Source organism: Trematomus bernacchii, unplaced genomic scaffold (assembly GCF_902827165.1).
Source record: "Trematomus bernacchii unplaced genomic scaffold, fTreBer1.1, whole genome shotgun sequence".
Lineage (NCBI taxonomy): Eukaryota > Metazoa > Chordata > Actinopteri > Perciformes > Nototheniidae > Trematomus > Trematomus bernacchii.
In genome coordinates this window covers 7,814,624-7,836,864 of record NW_022987705.1, presented here as the reverse complement: position 1 = coordinate 7,836,864, position 22,241 = coordinate 7,814,624, and the positions used below count along the sequence as shown (strand labels likewise).

Genomic DNA, 22,241 nt, shown 5'->3' with positions numbered 1-22,241 from the left:
CCACTAAATGATGCTGGCAGGATTTATAGTTTGACTGACACACCACTCCTCTTTGTTTACGTCCGGGACACAAACGGTTAATCGGGATTGACAAACTAAGGACAGTTGCGCATGCGCAGTAGGCGCTGAGAGAGGAAACAGCCGGGGAGTAGTCAAACAGTCCGCGGTTAGAGAGAAAGAGCGGAGAAAAACCAGAGAAGACCGACAACCCGTGTTCAGCTGGGGTTTCTGCTTCTCAAATCAACTATGCTCGTCTCTCCGCCGTCGCTTCATCTCAGGTGTCCGCTTCCCGGTCGCTGAATGGCGCTGGTTACCGTGCAGCGATCACCGACCCCCAGCACCAGCTCCAGCCCTTGTGTTTCGGTAAGAGTCGCGTTTATTGAACCCTCCTAACTTCCCGTTGCCTCTCTAACACTAAACCGCAATTCCATTTCGCTATCAAAGGCGATTTCATGCCACATTTCCGCTGTCTTTTTGTCGGCTGCTGACTGTCATAAAGTGCCTTGCCTTTGTACTCCTGCGCATGCGTGAATTATAGCTTCTCATCATTTCAGTTAAATTATCCGCGTCGTTACTTGCAACTAAATTAACCTGTCCGGAAATGTTTTGTTTTGCTGCTATTTGATTGCACCGTGCAGTTAGCAACGTTAGCTTGAAGACCACTTCCTGTTCAGTTTTTTTTTATTGTACTCTATTGTTGACATGGTTCCTGTAACGTTATGCACACATCCGCCAGTTCAAAGGTTCAGCTGGCTACTACTGCCCACAATAAGAGAACCTAAACTCACTATTATCGATAGTATTTGTTGAAAATGGTTAGGTTTTGCTGTTCATAAAATTGTACCGCTTGCTAACTAATGGTTTCAGTTCCAGAGTTGTAGTTTAGCTATCTACAAAGAAAACTGTCGTGCACTTCCGCTCGTAATAAGCGCCCTGTGACACGCATGAATACGGGTATTTACTCTTCCATAATTGTTGTGTGCTTTCAAGGTATGTAAACACGGTTGTGGACGTGTGTCTTTCTCTTTTGTCTCAGTTTGTCTGTCTCCACCTCAGACTCTTGATCCTTGTCTGCACGTTTCTCCACCCGCCTCTTTCCACCCGCCTCTTTGTGTGTGTGTGTGTGTGTGTGTGTGTGTGTGTGTGTGTGTGTGTGTGTGTGTGTGTGTGTGTGTGTGTGTGTGTGTGTGTGTGTGTGTGTGTGTGTGTGTGTGTGTGTGTGTGTGTGTGTGTGTGTGTGTGTGTGTGTGGTGTGTGTGTGTGTGTGTGTGTGTGTGTGTGTGTGTGTGTGTGTGTGTGTGTGTGTGTGTGTGTGTGTGTGTGTGTGTGTGTGTGTGTGTGTGTGCAAAGCAGAGGAGCAGGTGGTTTTCCTGTTGCTATTCTCCCTGCTCGTCTTTATTTCTACTGAAGAAAGAAACCCATTCAGAAAGTCGGGGAGTACTAGACAGGCATACACTCTGTTTCCTATTTCGTTCTTTCTCTGTTTTACACAACTCCATACACTTCCTGTGTCAGTTCTGCTGAGTGTATTGTTGACAGACAGCATGTCTTGTGACATCAATAGATATTGTGATATAGTGTTCATGGATAGAGTTGCAGGGGATGGTTTATTAAGGTTCAACAGCAGTACCAATAACCGTGAAATCGATACCAATAGAGTACTTTTGATACCATCCATATTATATGCACTCAGCTTTAACATACACGTTTTTGGTAAAGCCATATACTTTCAGTTATTTTTGTGTCATCTTGGCATTTTATTTGAAACATTGTCCACAGTAACATTAAACACCAAATAGCTATCATGGCATTGATGATTTATTCAGTATACTAAAATCTTCGACAAATTCATTTAGTTTTACAGTTTATTTTGGCTAAATGCCAAGTAAGTAAAATTGAACTTATTTTTGTTTTCTCAGTATTATATAAAAATGTGTGGGTAAAATCGTGTTAGTTTCTACACCCCAACTACATATTGGGGTTGCAGTCAAGTTATTTTTCACCAAGAATGTCAGTCACAAACAATCTGTGAGCACTGTGGCCGTGAAAGAGACCCTCTCTTCACACCTTTTCTATCCTCGGAGCAAAACTGGTTCTGTGAGTGAGAAGGCATAATCATAACTGTCAAGCTTTGTACACACACATGTAGTAATTTGTTCTGTCATCCAGAGTGACTCAAAAATATATACAAGATTAGATGAAACAATCAGCCGTCAGTGTCAAGGAACACAAAGTCAATATTCCTGAAGATCGTGTGTGTTGAGCCGGACAGTCTTCCATCACCACAGAGCTGTAAAAGTAGAGTAGGAAGATATGCATATCTGTAATTTAGCAAGGTGAGGCAGACAGGAAGTGTTGAAGGATGGAAAGCATTTTCTTGTGGAAATATGCTTTCAAGTTGCAACCCGTACACACATAGAGTGATAACACATCGCACAGACATGTCTGGTTCACTGTGTCCTGCTGTCATGTGATGTATGTCTCAGTGTGCGAGAAGTCTTGTGTAAAGTCTCTCGTGAGATGCCTGCCTGCTGTTTTTTTTCTCAACCCTCTTTACTTGAACCTTATGTTGAGCCTGTCCAGCCTCATAATAAGGGTTTTTGTATGGAAAACACACAGGGAGTACACATTTTGCCTTTAGGGTATAAGCATTTACTAGGTTTAACGTGGTGACTCTATGCTGTAACTTGTGACTCCCAGTGCAGTACAGACATGTCTCCTGTCTTGCAGATCCCTGCCCAGCCTGCACAGTCAGGCAACACATTTCCATAAGTTTTGGAAAAATCCTCTCACATTTTCATACATGCAAAAGGTGTTTTCCCATCTAAACAAAGTTTGGTTGTTCTGTCACAATCTAGGACACAACCGCTGAAACTCTGTTCCATCAAGTAATCTAAAATATAAACTCAAATTCTGTTTAGTTTTCCCGACAAACTAATTACTACATTGTTGCAAAGATATTCCATTACTCATTATCAAACCTTTTTGGATACATTGGTTAGAGCAACTTAAATGCTTTACACAAGGTGATCAAGAATCCACACGTTTTGTTTTAAATATCTCTTGAAATCATTCTGAGAGCCCACAATGGAAACCTGCTTTACATAATGTTGCTCATAGATGTTCTGCAACAGTGTCACAAGATCCGGCCTAAAGACTGGTATCCAGACCCTTCCCTGCTGTGTTGTTGCTCTCACAACCTAAACATTGCACACAATTGGCATTTGCTATACCAAACATTGCTGTGCATTCGCAGAACACACACATTTAATCAGCCTTGCACAAGTTGATATTTTTCTTTGTAATCCATTATTACCTCTTATGAAGCTATTAATGTTGCTGTGATTTAGTTAATGCTAGTAAAGCCGAAAGTGTAAACAAGATTCCAGGTCCTCAAGGTAATGTGATAATCTGCCACAAATATTTAAACCTCATTTGGCAAAGCTTTATATTTTATTAGTCATTTGAATTTGTTTTTTATTCTCTCCTCCTCATCTTGCTGCTCGTTTTGTGTGTGAATGTGTTGTTTTTTGAACGGCCACACCTTAAAAACAGACTGAGGTCATTTTCCTGGAGGGTGCGTAAATTGAGTTGAAGCTGAAATCTGCTTTTCCTCCCGTCCCACTGCACCGCTGCTCTCTGATCAGGCCGTCCTGAATGCTGTGTTTTATGATACTTGTACTTTCATTCAGTTTGTGTACATGTGAGTTTTGAAGTACACATGCTTCTCTTTTTGTACATAGAACATTGTGATTTTACCCATTTACAATTTTGTCCAACTACTTTTTTGGTTCAAGAGGAAGCTTATTTAATGTTGCCAAAACATTTGTTATTATGATTTTTTCTGATTTGAGGGTGTACTTTTCTAATAGAGTGACAGCTTTGTTAAACAGTTATTTTGCAGAGTTTAAAATTATGTTTCTCAGAATTTTCCATTTATACATTACTGAGTTATAAAACAAATAAGTTATAGAGAAATGTTTTTACAATGCCCACATTTTGTTTAATTTTAAATGGTAACATCATTATATTATGACATGAAGAGATTGCTACAAAATTAGATGATTTAAGTTAATTATTCAAAATGAATTTAATTCAATAAAATGTTTAAATGGTATCTGTATATAGATGCTACTTTTGTAATGCTTCTACATCCAATATGTTGTGTCTCTATTTCCAACCTTAGTGTTTAAAAGTGCAAGATTCTACTTTATATCACATTATTAAATGTCATTTTCTCACTTTATCTCTTTAGGAGTCCGGTAGTGGGGAGGATGACCGCCGCTCTCAGCCGAGGAGGTAAGATATGTTTAGATATTCTGCACCCTCACCTACTTTGTCACAAACAATGCTTGATCATATTACCCCTCTGGGACGTCAGCACAATACAAACTTCTTCCTGTTTCTCTATAAAGATGAAGTGCAGTGTGATTTTCATAAACAAGGAGTTTGGATCACAGTGACATTTTACTGAAATGTCGTGCCGGGCCGAGTAGTTTAAGACACAACGAGTATCTACTGAAGTGTATGAACAGAGGGCCTGTTATGTTGCTACCCCTGCCCTTAAAGGGTACCTATCATGCAAAATGCACTTTTTGATGTCTTTTATACATACATTTGTGTCCTCGGTCTGTCAGGGAACTCGCAAAGTGTCAGGAAACTAAACCCTCTCTCTTTTCCTCTGTACCCAAATCTCTAAAAACGGAGGTACAACGGAGCTGATCCAGACATGCGTTTGAAATGGGGACCCACGGCACTATCAGAAACGTTGCTATCAGAAACAATGCCCGACGTATTATGGTCTTTGTTTACATTAGCAAGCATCGCTAACACTCAGAGCTAACCTGTACTGGAGAGAGTATGTATAAAAAAGCAGGAAATATAAAAAGGAACTCACCTTGTGGTAAACCCGCCAAAGAAAAAGCATTTGAGCTCCATACTGTTTCAGAAATAATCCTTGATGTGGTTTGGAACATGATATGGTATTTAATCACGGCAGCATTTAGCTGTATCTCGTAGAATTCTGAGCTAAGGACCCAAAATAAGCGTTTCTCTAACAGGGCTGGAATAGAGGGATATGAGAAATGTCTAAAATGCATGATCTGTTTGGTATTTTGAGCAAAATACATCATAGACATGTTTTTAATATATTTGTATATATCTGAGACCCATAATATATGCCTACAAATAGCATAATAGGAGACCTTTAAAATGGCTCGACCTACACTTTTGGGGGAGAGAAAAAGACATTACCTGAAGAAGCACTTGAAAATTAATCATTAAATGAGTCTGGCCCTGCAAGACTTCCTTCCTTTACTGGTACAAAGAGCTTCTGTGCTATTGTGGTGCTTTTGTGGTCTCACAATCGTGTGCTGTCCCTTGTTGCCTCTGGCATTGAACTGGAGCTGGAATCTGGTTTATCCTGTTTCACTCAACCACACTTGCAACTAGTTTGAGTCCACCACCAGCCATCAGCAATTTCCTCCTACTGCCACTATGTTTATTTGTTCAAGATACACATGATACCAGTGAACCTTAGCTTAAGTAACTTTCATTATCCATCTTTGTTTTATTTGGCCCTTGCAATAATGGATAAGATCCCAAAATCCTCTCATGTATGAGATAATTAACAGTGGTTTGCTTGTTTTCCATTAGAGGGCAGTCGGTTCTCTGTGAGTCAGGTCTGTGTATGTGGGTCAGGGGAGCAGCACTGCTGATCCAGGAGCAGATTGGGAGCCCCTCCCAAAGTCAGAGCGCCTCTGAGTCTGTCTGGTCATTGGAGCTCTGTGCCATCAAACTGAGAAGGCTTTCTGTATTTGTGCAGCTGGGAGTGAAATCTATATTCACATAGTCAGGCCGTGTATGTGTGTTTGCACAGAATAGGTATTGGATCTGATTTATTTTTGATTTACTGTATTTTTTACAACATCTTGTTTTTAATTCCTGAATTATTTGACTATTGACCCTGGTGCCCCGATTTCATACAGTAATTCCTTTTGAAGGAACATATGAATACAAGGAGCTGGGCCCGGTCTTGAGTTCATAATAGCCTCTTTGAATCGCTTTATACCAACAAGGAGCCGTGTATTCTATACCAGATGATTTTATTATTCCAGGCTACACAGGCCAGTATATATTGTAATTTGTTTGCCATCTAAACCGTTGAGATTTGTTAGACATTTTGATTAGTTAATTTACCATCATTTGAACTTGCTGTTTATAAGCTGATAGTCAGTGTTATGGCTCTAAGTAGTGGCTCACTCCTTCTATAGTTATTTCAACACATTACATTGGGGGGGGTAACTGACTTTTTCCTTCACCTATCTAGATAGCTGTTAACACACAGTTATTAGGTTTTATTACTCAAGACAATAAGGATCATTTAATCCATTCAGAAGTTTCTCTAGGGTCAAAGGAACAACATAGGAAATGAGTGCTTGTCTCTTTTCAAAATTCTTGTCAGGCAATTGTGAACAACAAACACCGGATTCCACTTAAAGAGGCAATAACGATTCAGGAAAAGTAAACCTCCATGGACTGAAATACTGTATTAATGTTCCCAACTGCTGACGTCTGTGCCTATCTCTCCGTAGCAGCCAGCAGCTGCAGCAGAGCTCATCTCTGACACAGGTAGTGACATTTATTTAGACTGTAATGAGGCTTCAGTGATTCAGTGTGTCTGTCTGCATGCGCTGGGCCCACTGCAGTGCTGCTGATTAAAGGCTGTGACATCAGCAGAGTAGTGACGTCAGCTAAAGCAGCAACGTCAGAGGAATGCATTATCACGCTGTTTCTGGGCTATTATTACATACATGATTCTTTTGTCAGATGCAAAATAAAAAGTGTTATCATGATATATTTGTGCGAATAGTAAGGATTTAATATTGTTTGGTTTTTTACTCATTTATATTATGCTTGAAATTATGAATGTGTTCCCCCAAGACTCTCCAATTAATATTTTTTGTTTGTTGTCCAGCAGATTGATTATGCTGTAAACATTGAGCGTAATTCATGCTAGAATTCCCTGCTCATAAAGCAAAGTGCTGAATAGCTGTGTGTCTACTGTACTACACAGGTAATGTTGTAATCACTAAGGTTACTGCCTGTGTGTTTGTATACGTGGAGACGTAAGAGCAACAGAGGAGTGTCCGGTGTCTGTCTGCCTTTCACAACCACATCCTGCCCTTCACTGTTTGTCATTGGACGGTGTGAATTTCAGGAGATAAAATTAGAGAACAGTAAGATGGAACTTCAGAGACGGGTCGAACATCACAAACATGAAAATGTCGTTTGATGACTGTTCGTCCGACACCTATAGTGCGCTACAACCAATGTAACAGATATTTTTTACATTAATGGGACTAACGCTGTACCGAACATTTTTTTAAGTTAATATTTTCTATTAACGTTTTCTCGATTTAAGAAATTAACCTGCTGTGTTTTAAAGGCAAGTCGAGGCATATTTTTGTAGATGTTCTGTCTTTTAATGCATTTTGACATTTGGACTTAACAAACCTCTGCTGTTAAAATAAATGTTTTAGATCACGCGAGTCAAGAAACAATCCTGCGCAACCACAACTGTAATCGAATCCATCAAATAGTGTTATATACTTATTATAGCCTAGTTATAATATTCTACTGTGCGGAAATATCGGGTTTAAATCTAATGACTTGACTTGCCATTCATTAAATGATGACATAATTAATGAAGCTACTAACCATTCAATACACACAAGACTAATTAAAGATGGAGATTAGGGGCATGGAAGTGATTTTGTGAGACGGAAGTCAGTCAGAAAAGGAAGTTAAATAAAATCATGACAAGAAAAATGGAGCCTGTAGTGGAACTTTGAGAGTTAAACAGGATTGGTTGATTTGGTACCTTTCAGATTAGGCAGCTGTTATCAGGGAGTAATGAAGGCCTCCTGATGCGTCCGTCTAACATGCACTTTGACACTGAACGTCCACTTAATGCTTGACATTATTGCTTCTTCATCTTGCTACTGAATCACATCCCCTGGCTGATTAATCATGGAGGGTCAAGGCTCATGCACACTTATGCAATATTACACCAGCCATAGAAGGATCTAACAGAAAAACAGCAGTGCAGTTGTTGTTTATCCTGTGATATAATTGGGCCATCAGGTGGTTGCCACGCTTCTACCTCCAGTACTTTGTAATCAATCCCATTTTAAATTGAAACCACGAGGCATCAACAAGCAGCGTAACCAGGTCTAGTTTCTCCTCAGTCCTCTGATGTCTCCTTTTTGATTTCTCAATCTTTTTTCCGTTGTTGTTGTTTTGCTGTTGCGGGAAGCATCAGCACATTAAGGTGTCAGGTGTTCCTGATTTTCCGTAAAGGCTACAGACCTAGAGTTGGTTACACAACTTGGCCAGCTACTACACATGTGTGATCAGTGTATGACCAACACTCTCCAGAAGATGCCTTTCTAGGTATGGAGAGTAAGTAATGCTTAATCAGGGGTTTGGTTCAAGTGTTGTCATAGATGCTAAGTGTGTTGCTGTGTAAACTAGTGTTGTTGCCATGAGAAAAGGGAAAACTTGACTCGATGTTATACAAAAATGGCACTAGCCTACAACTAGTGAATATGTATTTTATAACTGCTGAGATAATGAAAACCATGCCATGTTATGCCCCTGGTTCAATCCTGTCCAGGGACTTTTGTTCCCCTCTCTCTCTACCACCTGTTTCTCTACTGTGACCCTTCAAATAAAGCCACAAAACACTTTACAAATGGACAGTCAAGTAAATAATGTTAACATTATATCAGAAGTTCTATATAGTGCCATAACACATGCTGAACCATACCTAAATTCAGTGTAGTGCCAGAATGATGTGTCATAGGAAGGTATTCTGGTTTTTCTGGTGTTAAACATCTGCGCTGTTCACTAAGCTTAATGCAAGGGGCATTTTTGAGCTGCCACTTCCGGTATGCGGTAGTATTTTCTCCTATGTCAGGAACTTTTGGGACTTAATGTTCACGGAACCAGGAAAATCTGTTATTATTTGAGCATTTCCAGGTTCCCTCGTCTTGAGGTCGACAGTTTCGAAAGAGATTCTGGTTTGATGCCTGAAATAAGATCTGTGGATAATACAAGCTTAGGAAATGTTCAGGTTTTATTTATTATAGTCATGTGACTGTGATGTAGCTTGTTTATAGCATTTTGTTAGCTATTTACTTTTGTCGATTGGATTTTCCTGCTGAAAAATACCTGTTAGTATCATAAACCTGTGTTTGCCACATATCTTATTTTCAGCAATATTACAGTACAGCCAAATAAGCCAGTGGGAAAACCCTTTAGTTTTTTGGTCCAGTGAGCCCTTGCAATCATCACTGCACCACTTCATAGTTGGTAACATTATCTAATGAAATAGGCCGTAATTGAAGAGTTGTCTGTCTCGATTAAAGGCTTGTTTTTGTCATGACTATAATGTTTTCCCCGCTTTTCACTGTGGCACTAACTCTGTCATACAGCCTTCGAAGGACGGCTGTTTTCCAGCGAATGGACCATGTGTGTCTCCTCCCCTTTTACCGCAGCCTGCTGCAGACCATGCTGCAGACCACAGTCAGTAGGCCTAACACGAGCAGATGTTAGGAGACACCTGCTCTGCAACAGCATGTGCTAAACATGTAAACATTGTCGCCGTTTTTGAATATTATATCACCGCGCTTTTTAAAAAAATCTCCTGTTTCACGGATAAAATTGACTCAGTCCGGGGTGTCCTTTACATTCGAGACCTCAAGTTATCCACAGTTTTTGCGTTTTAGCAAATATCCTGGCAGTGCGGAGTGCCCGCCTGCCTCCACAGCCACACCATAACGGCAGCTATCGATAGAAACAGCCCGCTTCTGTGCGCCCTTCCTCCGCCACCAGAGCAGCGATGCCTCCGGGTGTTGTGTCCGCTCCACGGAGCTCTACTGCCGGCTGCTTCTGCGCCTGCTGCGGCGGGGAGATGAGACCTTATTTCACCGAGAACTCCGTGATCTCTCAGGGGGACATTTATCAGCTGTAAGTTTACACTGTGCTCAGAGCCCCAGGTTTTCTGTGGAAAATAATATGAATTGCAGTAACATATTATTGTATTCTTATTAGTGAGATGCTGTATGAGAGTCTGATTTAGTATTTATAATATCAATAAGTGATGGAACATTATTTTTGCTGACTTGAAACCCTAGTTGAACAGAGGGGGGGGGGGGGGCAGGGGCATATTCTCATTCTCCCTGCTTTCCAATATTTTGTCACGGAGATCTGGTATGACAAAGGTTTGTGGTTTTCCCATGATGAGTTAAAGGGAAGGATATGACAGCAGTCAGGGGCTGAAGAAAGAGGTTTCCTTCCTCTGAAATGTCAGCCAGATGCCAAACTCATCTGCTCACACGCACTCTCCTTCACCCAGCTTTTATTTTTATTTTAGATGTGAATAAGACTGGTCCTTTTTAAGTAATATAATTTCCTTAGTTGATGACCACATTCATGATATATAGACTCTTTAAAATGTGAGTGGGAAGTGGTTTAAGGCTGTTCTTTGAAATGTTTGTGACAACAAATATGTGGATGTTGCAAATGTCTCTTTTATAACGGTGAAATGTAATAGGATACTTTTTGAAGCTGCTGTTCTAAAGGCATAGATTGCCTCATTGTGACTTTTGTAATTACTGCTGATCCTCTTCTCCTTGATCCTCATGGCATTCATGACAGAATGCGACTTCCTGTTTTTTTTATAGTTCTCTCTTAGCTTTCTGACTCAGTGTATCATTGCCTTCCGTTTGGAGTGACGCATATGCACTCAATCGTTTCATAACAAATTTAGGCTACCACTTTGTTCTAAATTCAAGGACCAAAAGCTCTTGTTAATCATTGCTTGCAATTGTTGCTTGATTACATCTGTGATTGAAGAACAAATGGAGCAATTTTAAAATCAAAGGGATACATTGGGCATCTTAAGTCTGTTACATTACTAGATTGTTTAGAGAGCAGTAGCACCAAGTAGCTTTGCTGGAAAGGCCAATTTCATGCCAGGTAGTTGTTCAATTATGAGCTTTAAAGTCTCAGCCACAGCCAGTTAAGTTGTAATTGCTTAAAGATTACAATGATAACAACTGTGTGTGAAGAACAGAATTTAACGGTTTAATTGGGGGACAGTTTTTTGTTATTTTTACTCTACGACATATGGGCCTCCTGATGTTTTTAACATGTCCAGGCCAGTTAAGCCAGCATGTTATTGGAATTGGTTGTAAACTGCACAGTGAAAGATCTTGAACTCGATAAGGTGCATACATCTCTCCAATAATTGTTTTATATATGTTGTTTGTACAGGATTTTATGTGCATTTTCTAAGGAAGCACAAGATGAAATTACCATTATTAAAACACAATCCATTTTTCAACAATAAAAATCCTACTGAATATTCAGCTGGCTTTTTTTCTCCCTGACTAATAGTCCTAAATATGGAGTTTATGATAATGTAAGATGGAAAAAAAAAGTCATCACTATTGAAAAGCTGAGAATGGGGACATGTGTGATTTAACTGGATTAAAAAGGTTTACATTGTCAATTTCTTATAAAAATATGTGCTGTTGCTATTAGCTTTTTCGTTGATGACTAAATGAATTATTTCCACTAAGCGTTTCATCTCCCTAAACCAACTCCCTCTTAAAAAAGGAAAAAAATCAAACTATTTTGGGTGGTTCTCATCACTTTATTTGTTTTTCTCTATCTGTCTAGCATTAGTGAAAGTTTCCTGACAGTTAAAGGGGCTGCTCTCTTCTTACCTCGAGGAAATGGCTCCTCTCCTTCGTCTGCCTCTCGCTTCTCACAGCTGCGCAGCAAACATGCAGGTGAGGTTAAATGTTCTGTCAAGACAATTGACTGTTTGACTCTCAATAGAGCTGTTGGTTAAAATGCTGCCATTTATGGATAACTGCACTTCTTGATACTGATCAAAGATTTGTTTTATTACTCGCATCTTACCAGGGGACATCCAACAGCATCTGCAAACCATGTTCACTCTCCTCAGACCAGAGGACAACATCAAACTGGTGGGTACACTCAGTAGTTAAAACAAAAAGTAATGTCCTGAGATGTCAATCACCTGTAAAGACTTCACAAATTGTTCCTTTCCTGCTCTAGGCGGTGCGTTTGGAGAGCGCACACACTCAGATCACCCGCTACATGGTGGTGGTCTCAACCAATGGTCGTCAAGACACAGAGGAGAGTGTGGTGCTGGGAATGGATTTCAGTCCTGTAGATAGGTGAGACAGGAACACAAACACATTCATATTTACCTCCATGTGTGTGCATTAAGTTATAACCTGACATATTTATTTTCCTCCAGTTCATGTTCTGTAGGGATGGTTTTGCCCTTGTGGAGCGACACATTAATACATCTGGATGGAGATGGGTAAGGAAACATCCAACCTGTTTAATCACATAGATAACACACAATTACAACTAGGCTGCTAAGATGGTTGACCGCCTTTTTTGATGTTTGATCCTTCTTCTCTTCTTTCTCCCAGGGGTTTCAGTGTGTCAACTGATAACACAGTGCACGTGTTCAAGCCGGTTTCTGTGCAGGCCATGTGGTGAGTCATACAACTTAGTAGACATGTGTTATTGTGATTGTAGTAATGTGTTTTTATTACATGTACAGCACTTTGGCTCGACCAAAAATCGCTTTTAAATGTGCTTTATAAATAAAATTTGATTTGATTTGACATCAATATCATATCTGCTCTTTTATTTTTGCAAGTATTCATCTTGGTATTTTAAGCCTGTCCCTTCTATTTATTTGAAAGTGTAATTTGTCTCTCTCCCCTTCATCTCCTGTCTCTAAATATGCATTTTCCCTCTCAATTACTTAATCGCAGGTCGGCCCTCCAGTCCCTCCATAAGGCCTGCGAGGTGGCTCGTTGTCACAACTACTTCCCAGGCAGCTTGTTCCTCACCTGGGTCTGCTACTATCAAAGCAGGGTGTACTCGGACCAGGCCCGCATCAACGAGTGGAACGCCATGCAGGATGTGCAGTCGCACCGTGCAGATTCACCCGTGCTCTTCTCCGACGCGTAAGTATCCAGATCATATGGAATATATTTTTTCTGCACATTACTATAAAGTGGTTCAGCAAGACAAACCTTCATATACCAGGCTGTATGTGTGCAGCAACACTTCATAAATGAAAAAGACTTACTCCATTTATTCATGTATTTTAATGTCATGGTGTTTCTGCAGACCCACGGAAAGAGAGCTGACTGAGCGTCAGATCAAAAACAGTTTGAGGGAGATCATGATGCAGAAAGATCTTGAGAATGTCACAAGCAAAGAGGTGAGTCAGCGCCTTAGATGCTGGATTTGAAGATGTTCCAAACAGATAGAATGTCACTGATATCTGGTGAAATGTCACTGAGTTACGAAGTCCCTCTTTTTAAGGAATTGCATAGAAAAGAAAATGTTGGAGTTCCTTTTTTGTCACTCTTTTAGTAAATGCCTGTATTTGAGGCTTGGATTTGCTGTTTTAAAATACATGTGTGTTTGTCTGGTTGTGTTCCATAGATCCGAACAGAGCTGGAGATGCACATGACATGCAACCTGCGAGAGTTCAAGGAGTACATCGACAATGAGATGATCGTCATTCTGGGCCAGATGGACAGTCCTACGGAGATCTTTGATCACGTCTTCTTGGTAGGTTCCTCATTACACCTCCAGGCAACCATTGCTGCATTTATGATTTATTTTGATCTGATTACGTACATATAAGAACACTTAAAAATAAAGTATCAGTTGATTTTAAGTAAGATATATGAGTATTAGTTGTAAATCATGCTCTAAGCAATGTGAGGGACCCCGGTTAAATCTGAGATCTTCTTGTGTTAGTCAAAGTTTCTCCCAATTTTAGGGTACTTTGTTATTTGTTTGGTTTGGAGTGCACAGTGGATGTCGGGCATGCCTCGCAACAGGATTTAAGCATTATGAAAAGCTCAGTTGAAGGCTCTGAGCTAGTCTTGAGGATTGCTTTTGTTTCCTACAGGGATCTGAGTGGAATGCATCCAATTTGGAGGAGCTGCAGAAGAGCGGGTAAGCAAGGGGACACACACAACAACACAGAACAAATAACAAGCTGTACTGAAGTCAATGAAGACATAATGTATCATATGATAGGACCCTAACAATATTTCCTTATAAACTGAATGTTTTTTAACTAAAGTATTCTATATCTGTTATTCAAGCGGACTGCACATTCAATCATCTCTCTTTTTCTGATCTACCCTCTTATTCTCATGCAGGGTTCAGTACATCTTGAATGTAACCAGGGAGATTGATAACTTCTTCCCCGGTGTGTTTGAGTACCACAACATCCGTGTGTATGATGAGGAGGCCACTGACCTTCTTGCCTATTGGAATGAAACCTTCAAGTTTATAACTAGAGCCAAGTGAGTTCCTGACAACTGCATGATTTGTTTATATCTTCTCATCTTGGGACTTTACAGAAATGTTGACAATGGTATGCTGAAACCTTCTTAATGTATTCTTATTAACTCCAGGAAAGCCGGTTCCAAGTGTTTGGTGCACTGTAAGATGGGCGTCAGTCGCTCTGCAGCTACAGTGATCGCGTACGCCATGAAGGAGCACGGATGGGACCTGAAGAAAGCTTTTGATTTCGTCAAGGAGCGTCGAACTGTGACCAAACCTAACCCTTCCTTTATGAGACAGCTGGAGGAGTATCAGGGCATACTGCTGGCCAGGTACTCATAAAAACACTCACAAGTACATTTAATGTGATCTGTATATGTAGCATGATGCCAATACTGCATGGACTGCCTGATTTGCTAAGGCTAATAATACCATGTGGATGAAGCAGAAAGGTCAAACGCAGCTAAACTTTCAACTGTTTAATTATGTGCACAGGCTATTCATGTATCAATGCATACTCTGTAGATGAATACTCTGAACCAGAAAGGAAAGGTTTCTTTGAGTTTGCGAACAGTTTAGTAGTTACTATGGCAGAGTTTATAATTTTGCCTTCAGCATATCAGCAATGTGATATGTAATCAAAACTGCATTCTGTGATGTATTACATTTTTCTGCAGAACAAGCTGTACATGCAACTGTCATTACCTCACATGGCTGACATATTAGCAAACAGCTGCTGATTTACACATCAAGCAGACATGGCGCAATATTAGCTGAAAGAAATGTTATGATTATTTTCTATATTTAAATGTATTTATTTGAATATTGATCTGTGCATTAGTGTGCTTTCCAGCCGCGGCGCCAGGATTTCAATTGTGGGTGGGCCAATGTAATTTCGGCTGGGCCCGTTCAAATGTTTTCTAGCGATTTTTGTTAATAATCTAATAAAAATAGGCTATGCCAAGAATGACATTCGTGTTTACTGAGAGCATAGTCGATGTGTTTCCAGTCCCTGTAACCATGGCGACTGAATGTATCTTCTCCGCCGGCCCCGCCTCTCTCTCTAAAATGCCGGCACATTTTTAGAAAACACACTGTCCTTGCTAATGCTATACTCCAAGAATGTGTACTTGTCATACCATTGGGCAGCGAAGCTCCTTTTCTTTTGTCCGAAAAGTGTCTGAGGGTACTTTATGAGCTTTGGCTGTGTAGCCGCCGGGTCATCTATGGCTGATAGGTCCGGCACTGGGATGCTATTTTCTGTTATCCTGCAACGGGTGCTACGTCCCGCAGAGGGACTGAGCTCAGCGGGGCACAACATTAAACACACTCTCGTCTCTCTGAGGCGGCACCTGCTGTGAGGATGATGAGTGTGGTGGTTCTGGCGGCGGCGCCTCTGCACTCTGACTGTTCTTACTCTTTTAAAAAAAACTGAACATCGATTGTTGTGACATCGTTAGTGAGCACGGTATATTTTTTGTGTCTGTCCAGTCCACTGTCCTCCTTCGTCTGCGCGCGGCCGCAAGACGTTCTACGATGTGTTTGCTCCCACGCTTCGACTATGAGTTCGGCCTGATTACGTTAATTAATGTTGCTTTTAATTTAATTTTTTTTTGAAAGGGAAACACATGTTTGCTCTTATTTTATTATTTAATTGTTAATTTTAATCAAAAATGTTGGAAACTATATTTTCGCCCAGTAATTTTTGATCAATGAATGGGTGGGCTCAGTGCCAGAGTGGGTGGGCCTAGGCCCAGTAGGCCCACCCATAACACTGCGGCTGGTGCTTTCATATCAGTTTAGTATCTGTGACCTAAAATGTACATGTTTATACTGTGTGTTTGCATAAAGATTATAGGAGTGACATGAGAAGACTCTACTAATCGTATCCTTTTGGTTTCCCCCTACAGTAAGCAGAGGCACAACAAACTGTGGCGTTCTCACTCTGACAGCGACCTGTCTGATAACCATGAGCCGCTCTCTAAATCTCACGCACAACCGCTCAGCCTGGGCCGCTTAGGCCCCCACAACCAGGCCGGCAGCGAGCCTGGCCCCTCTGTGAGAGAACTGCTGGATTCACTGGGAACCTCGGCTAAGACTGGCAAAGCAACACACTCCACCAGCCAGCCTGACACTGGCATCCACTCCAAGCTCAGCTCCTCATCCTTTGGGGGGATGGCAGCTATAAAAGGCAATGCTGAAGCTCAAAGGCTGGAGGCTCCTTCTCATTCTGCTGTTATCCAAATCAGCCAATCAGACCCCCCCTGTCCCGAACCCACAGCTGGCTCTGTGTCTCCGTTATCTCCTCCGCTCTCCAACGGTGTGTCTGACTCTGAGGAGCAGCCCTCATCGCCTCCTCTCTCCGAGCCAAGGGCCGCCACGGTGGTGCCGGAGCCTCTCAAGACTGACATGGTGGCAGAGACTGTTTTAGCTGGCCAGCCTCACCCACCTCCCTCCTTCCAAGACCTCCCCCTCTCCCCTGCTCCATCTCCAACTCCAGTCTGCATGGATGAGGTTATCAAACCGCAGCTGTTGTCCTGCTCTCTGCCTGTGGTAAAACCCATGCTAGTGTCCGTGCCTGAGCCCATGACAACACAAACACCGAGCACACAACAGGCTGAACCCCAGAGTCTGCCTGCACCAGTGCCTGTCCCAAAAACAGACTGTGACCAACAGATGTGTAGCTTGTCTTTGGACAGTTTACCAGCACATCCTCCCTCCACTAGTCATTTAATCAGCTACCACGGTGCCATTCCACAAGACGGCGAGTTGCTGTTCGGCCACAGCGCAGATCACATTAACTTTTTCAGTGCCAGAGAAAAGTTCAAGGGAATGAGTCAAGATGATAAAACTCAGTGTGCCGCAGTGCAGCAGTTGCCCCAGCAGAAGAGTTGTGGCAAGGAACAACAACCACTGCCTGGTGAGGGGAAGATTGAAGAGAAAAGAAAGGTAAGAGGGAGTGTTTGTAGAAAAGAAATCAAAATCAATGGACTTATTTCCATTGTAAACATAGCAGTATGTCTAAGCTTAGGGTCACTGACTTTTATCAGAGCTACTCTCAGGCTCTGACAAAGATCTCAGTTTGGTTGTTTTTGGAGATAAGTGTGCAGATGTAGTGATCTTTTTCAAGTCTATGCTTGTGTGAAATGCCCGATTTGGAAGTGTAATAATGTCATAGTGGTGAAATGTAAGTATCAAATCATTAATTAGTTTGTTTAGCCTTTGTATTCTTGAGTCCATGGCGCCACCTGGTGCCTATGTATGGTATGTCCCATGCAGTATATCTGTCACATTACTCTCCATTTGACTTGAATGTTATTTGAACACCTTTTTATAGATATATTAAAACTATTGTTTGGCATTTAAACTGAGTTATGATTTATGTTTTCTTTTTCTTTTCTCTGTAGGAAATGTCCGTCCCTGTGCACACGGTCACAGATCTGAAGCCTGCAGAGCACTCAGAGTCTGAGGGCCCCCAGGACCAGGATGTGAAGAAGTCTGAGCCGGAAATTAAGGATGAAGATGTTTCATCACAAAAGGAAGCTGAGCATGTTAAAGAGGAAGTGAAAAACAAAGAAGAAGAGGAGGAGGCGGCCCCTGCTCGTCTGTACAGTGATTGGACGAGGGGCTCCGTGCGGCGCGTCACACGACAGCTGGAGCAAAGAATGAAACAGGATCATGAGACTTCGTCGCCCTCCTCATCTCCTCCGTCCCTCTCTGGCAGCTCCTCCTGCTCTCAGCAGCGTCCACACAGTGTCCATAATGTGACAATGTCCAATACCCAGGATGCATCAGCTGGCTCACAGCTGTCAAGCCGGGTGCAAGGAGATGAGGATGCATTTAGACCAGTTAAAAGGGACAGTGGTAATTTAGTTGAAATGAGGGCACTAGGAAATAATGACGTAAGCACAAAAGGACACAAACTCCACCCTTCTGAAAGATTGCTCTCTACCTCTTCTTCTTTCCACCGCTCTGCCCACTCTCCCTTCGCCTCTGTCAACTTCCTGTGTTTGGAGGGCGTGACAGAGTTGGAGTCAGCCACAGACTGGGACTGTTTTACAGAGGGACCTCATTGTGACATTATCATGAGGGAGACTTGGGAGACTCTGTGTGAGCTGGGTGCCTTCCTGCAGCAGGTGAGCAAGGAGGGAGGCTGCAAGACCCGCTGCGTGGACCAGCTGTTCGGCCTCAGCGCCGGAACCACCCAGAAACGAGGTGTAGGCAACCAGAAGAGGGTCAAAGAGGTGGAGGCAAGGATTCGCCAGGCGGGACTGACCCCTCCATCCCTGATGAAGCGCTCGGCCTCTCTGGCCAAACTGGGTTGTCTAGAGCTGCTGGCCAACGACCTGAGTGAGTGGGAGATCAGCCGCTCGTCCGTAGCCCCGTCCTCCGCAGAGCCCGAGACCCACACAACCAGCGATGAGTCCAAGAAGCAGCGTGTCCACAACTCGTCTTCCTCAGCCGAACAGCAGACGGAAGACATTGAGACTGGAGAGGAGAGGCTTTCTGAAGCTGGAGAAACCTCACCAGGAGTCTCTCCACAATCCAGTCCGCAGAAAGGAGAACTGCCTAACGCTGACCAAGTCTCTCCCGACTCACATGGGCTGTCACTCACGGCAACAAGGCAGCAGTATGGAAGGACTCACCCCCTGAATCAGCTCAAGAAAAGAACTAGTACTGTTTACCATACCATGTAACCCTCACTGTGTCCGTCTCTGTGTGTGTGTTTGTATGTGTGTGTGTTTGTGTGTGCGAGAGCGAGAGGGATTATGCACACCTGTGAGAAATAGTAATCAAGTGCATAAATGTTGGATTTATTCAGTAAAACAAACCAATGCCTCTTGCCTTAAAGGATATGATCACATTTGTCTGTACATTTTTCTCTGCAGATCTGCTGAGGGCCTCTGTGATATCTGACATATGAGACTTTTCTCAGTGCAAGAACAGTGACAAGGCTATGAAGGGTCCGGTCAATTGGTAATAAAACTTGAGTCAAATTGGAAGAAGCGCTTTGATGTGTAAACACGTTCAAAAACAGTCATCAAAATAAATATCTTGTTTCAATTGTTATATACCTGAGCCTGCACATATTCACTCCCTTCACCATTGCTGGTTCCTGATCGCTGTTGTTTTTTTGGATTGTCCGACCTGGTGTTAGGTGGAATGTAGTTTATTTTCTTTCCTCTTTCCTTGTGCTTCTCTGCATCAGTTTTTGCTATTTGTGCTGGGTAACTGCCAAACAAATGATACAGCCAGTACAATCTGACGGTAAATAATGTACTCTACATCAATCTAAGGCTATAACACACTTCTCAAGTTTGGCAGAAAAACTGTTTTAATGACAATACCAAGCAAGGTCAATTCTGCTCTCTAGGGACTGATTATTAACATGGGTTGTGCTAACAGCTGCACATCTAAGCACAAAGAGCTCAAGTCGACCCAAAGACACAGGAACATCAACAGAAAATGACTGCATAGTTGTTTTTATGAAAAAAAGAGGCATGCTTTTTTTTTTTATATATATTTATATTTGTTTTGACTATAGAATACCTCAGTAAGTCTGAACCATATCTCACCTTAATGAACGTCAGACTCTGGATTCCTGGAATGTTTCCGACTCAGAAACAATTTCCACTTCACTGCTCGAGGTGAAGTACTCTCGTCTCTCTTACGTCCTTTCTCAGTTCTGATGCCACTCAAACAAGACATGTTATGTATGTGTTACTGTGTGGGAGAAGGGTAGTTTAGGGGCTGGGGGCTGAAAGCAGAGTGTATATTTGTGAGGTTTCTGCGATGTTCTCTTTGGGATGTAAAGGTCTATATTGTGAGTGTTGACAATTGTAGGAACTGTACATGTTTTTATATCTGGTTTGTGACTGTGTATGAGTGCGACTGTGCAGCACAATTTGACTATGTGGGTGTGTACTTTATTTGTTTTTAATTCATCTCTTTTGTACACATTTTAGGAGTGTGCCTGTGACTGGCAAATGAGGCTTCTCTGCAGTCTATCAAAATGTCTGTACAGGGAGGTCTGTCATACATGCACTTTACTCCCTTTTTCTTTTTAATGTGGCTTTTTTTTTTTTAAATGTATGGTTGCTACTTTTGGGGAGCATGCTTAGGTAGTAGCAGCTGTTGGGTATGGGTGTCTATTGTCAAAAACTGAGTTTTTCATTTGTTTTATTTTAAACTATCAGTGTAAATATTCTTTTATATCATGTGCTCCAACTGTGACCATTAAACAATGGAAAGTATTGAGTCTATGTTGCTGTGTGAGTGTTTTTACAGTAATGTAAGTCAAGACAAGATGTGTTTTTTTAATAAGCAAAGACTTATAGATTTTAATTGTTTAGTCTATGAAATGTCCAAAAACGGTGAAGAAATTATACACATTCCAAACCTTGGGACACATCTTTAACTTGCTTATTTGTTTTGACTGACAGTTCAAAGCTGAAGATATTCAATGTACTATTATATAACATGGATTATAGCAGAACATCTCTACATTTATGTAGTTAGGGCCAGTTCTGCTCTGCTTTATGGACCAATGTCAGAGCACATTCACTGTGAATGTGTTAACACTCATTTATTTCGCCTATGGTTAACTTCTCAATGTTTTGTACAGCATCGGGAGTGTTTTTCATTATAAGAGGTGAGTATGATCTATTTTACTTAAGTTTAGTATTTGTTTTAAAATAGGAAGTAGTTTCACTGGAAACTGTTATCCTTAACACTTTATTGGGGGAAACTGCAGGTTAAGCCAGCAGGAAAATCGTTTGCATGTATTTAAATCCAAACCCAAATGTAGTTTTAGTGAAACAAATATCCAGTCAGGGGTTAATTTAAATACTATACAAATGTACTCAAAACAAGTAGCTGCCGCAGTATGAGCTACAAAAGGGAAAATGGAAACCTCAAGATTATTGTTTAATAAATGGATTGTTTGGAAACGTCTTATCACTGAAAACTCATATAAAGTACAGTACGGTTGATCATGTGACAAACAGTGGTGTAAAGTAACTAAGTAGATTTACTCAAGTACTGTACTTAAGTACAATTTTGAGGGACTTGTACTTTACATGAGTATTTCAATGTGTTTCTACTTTGTCCCTTTACTCCTCTGCAATTCAGAGTTCAATAGTGTGCTTTTACTATATATTTAATACCTTTAGTTACTTTGCATATTTGGATTGATGATATGAAATACAATCAACACTAAAATAAAGGTTTTTTCTAAACCTGAGTAAATTCACAAGCTAACCTGAGGTATACAAAGAAATCAAAATTAGCTGCGACTTAGCTATGATAAAAACTTGAAAGCATCAATCATGATTAAAATATATAATGTATATATAATTCAGAAATGGGCCATTCTGCATAATGAGTACTTTGCTGCTAATACTTTTGTACTTTTACTTAAGTATCATTTTGAATGCAGGACTTTTACTTATAACAGAGTATTCCTACACTCTGGTAGCCTCCTTCTACTTTTACTTAAATACAACAACACCTGAGTACTTCTTCCACCTCTGGTGACAAACATGAACTCATGACATCTTGCAAACAAACTATTCGATTCATTTGGTTTGTGACAATATCAGGGTTAATGTCCTTTAAGTCACTATTAGACTTTAGAGACCTCCACAGTTGTGACACTGACCCCCGGGCCTGGGCCCCTGTAACCGGCGCGAGTCACGTTTCCCGCACTGACAGAGCCTGTTCCAAAATAGACAGCGGCACCCACCCACCCTACACCCACCTTCTCTCCCTCCCTCCCACACCCTCCTCTCCCCCTGCACTGCCCCGGTACC

The 22,241-nt window shown here is 41.4% G+C and overlaps 1 protein-coding gene across 1 annotated transcript; it reads left to right on the top strand.

The window, feature by feature from the left end:
- The first annotated feature begins 129 nt into the window (after positions 1 to 129).
- Positions 130 to 20,689, top strand: ssh2b (slingshot protein phosphatase 2b). The gene is made up of 15 exons (XM_034139718.1): positions 130 to 363; positions 4,256 to 4,299; positions 11,749 to 11,861; positions 11,998 to 12,062; positions 12,154 to 12,275; positions 12,359 to 12,424; positions 12,540 to 12,605; positions 12,891 to 13,085; positions 13,252 to 13,345; positions 13,573 to 13,701; positions 14,048 to 14,094; positions 14,304 to 14,450; positions 14,562 to 14,762; positions 16,341 to 17,379; positions 17,838 to 20,689. The coding sequence occupies exons 1-15, from the start codon at positions 301 to 303 to the stop codon at positions 19,125 to 19,127; spliced, it is 3,681 nt and encodes a 1,226-aa protein (XP_033995609.1). The 5' UTR covers positions 130 to 300; the 3' UTR covers positions 19,128 to 20,689.
- Positions 20,690 to 22,241: the final 1,552 nt, after the last annotated feature.

What these genes read in the sequence shown, in the direction of transcription:
- ssh2b (XM_034139718.1), top strand. Translation starts at nt 301, where the DNA reads ATGGCGCTGGTTACCGTGCAGCGATCACCGACCCCCAGCACCAGCTCC. An exon ending in CCCGTGCTCTTCTCCGACGC is followed by an intron (nt 13,086 to 13,251) that starts GTAAGTATCCAG and finishes GTGTTTCTGCAG; the next exon opens with ACCCACGGAAAGAGAGCTGA. An exon ending in GAGGAGCTGCAGAAGAGCGG is followed by an intron (nt 14,095 to 14,303) that starts GTAAGCAAGGGG and finishes ATTCTCATGCAG; the next exon opens with GGTTCAGTACATCTTGAATG.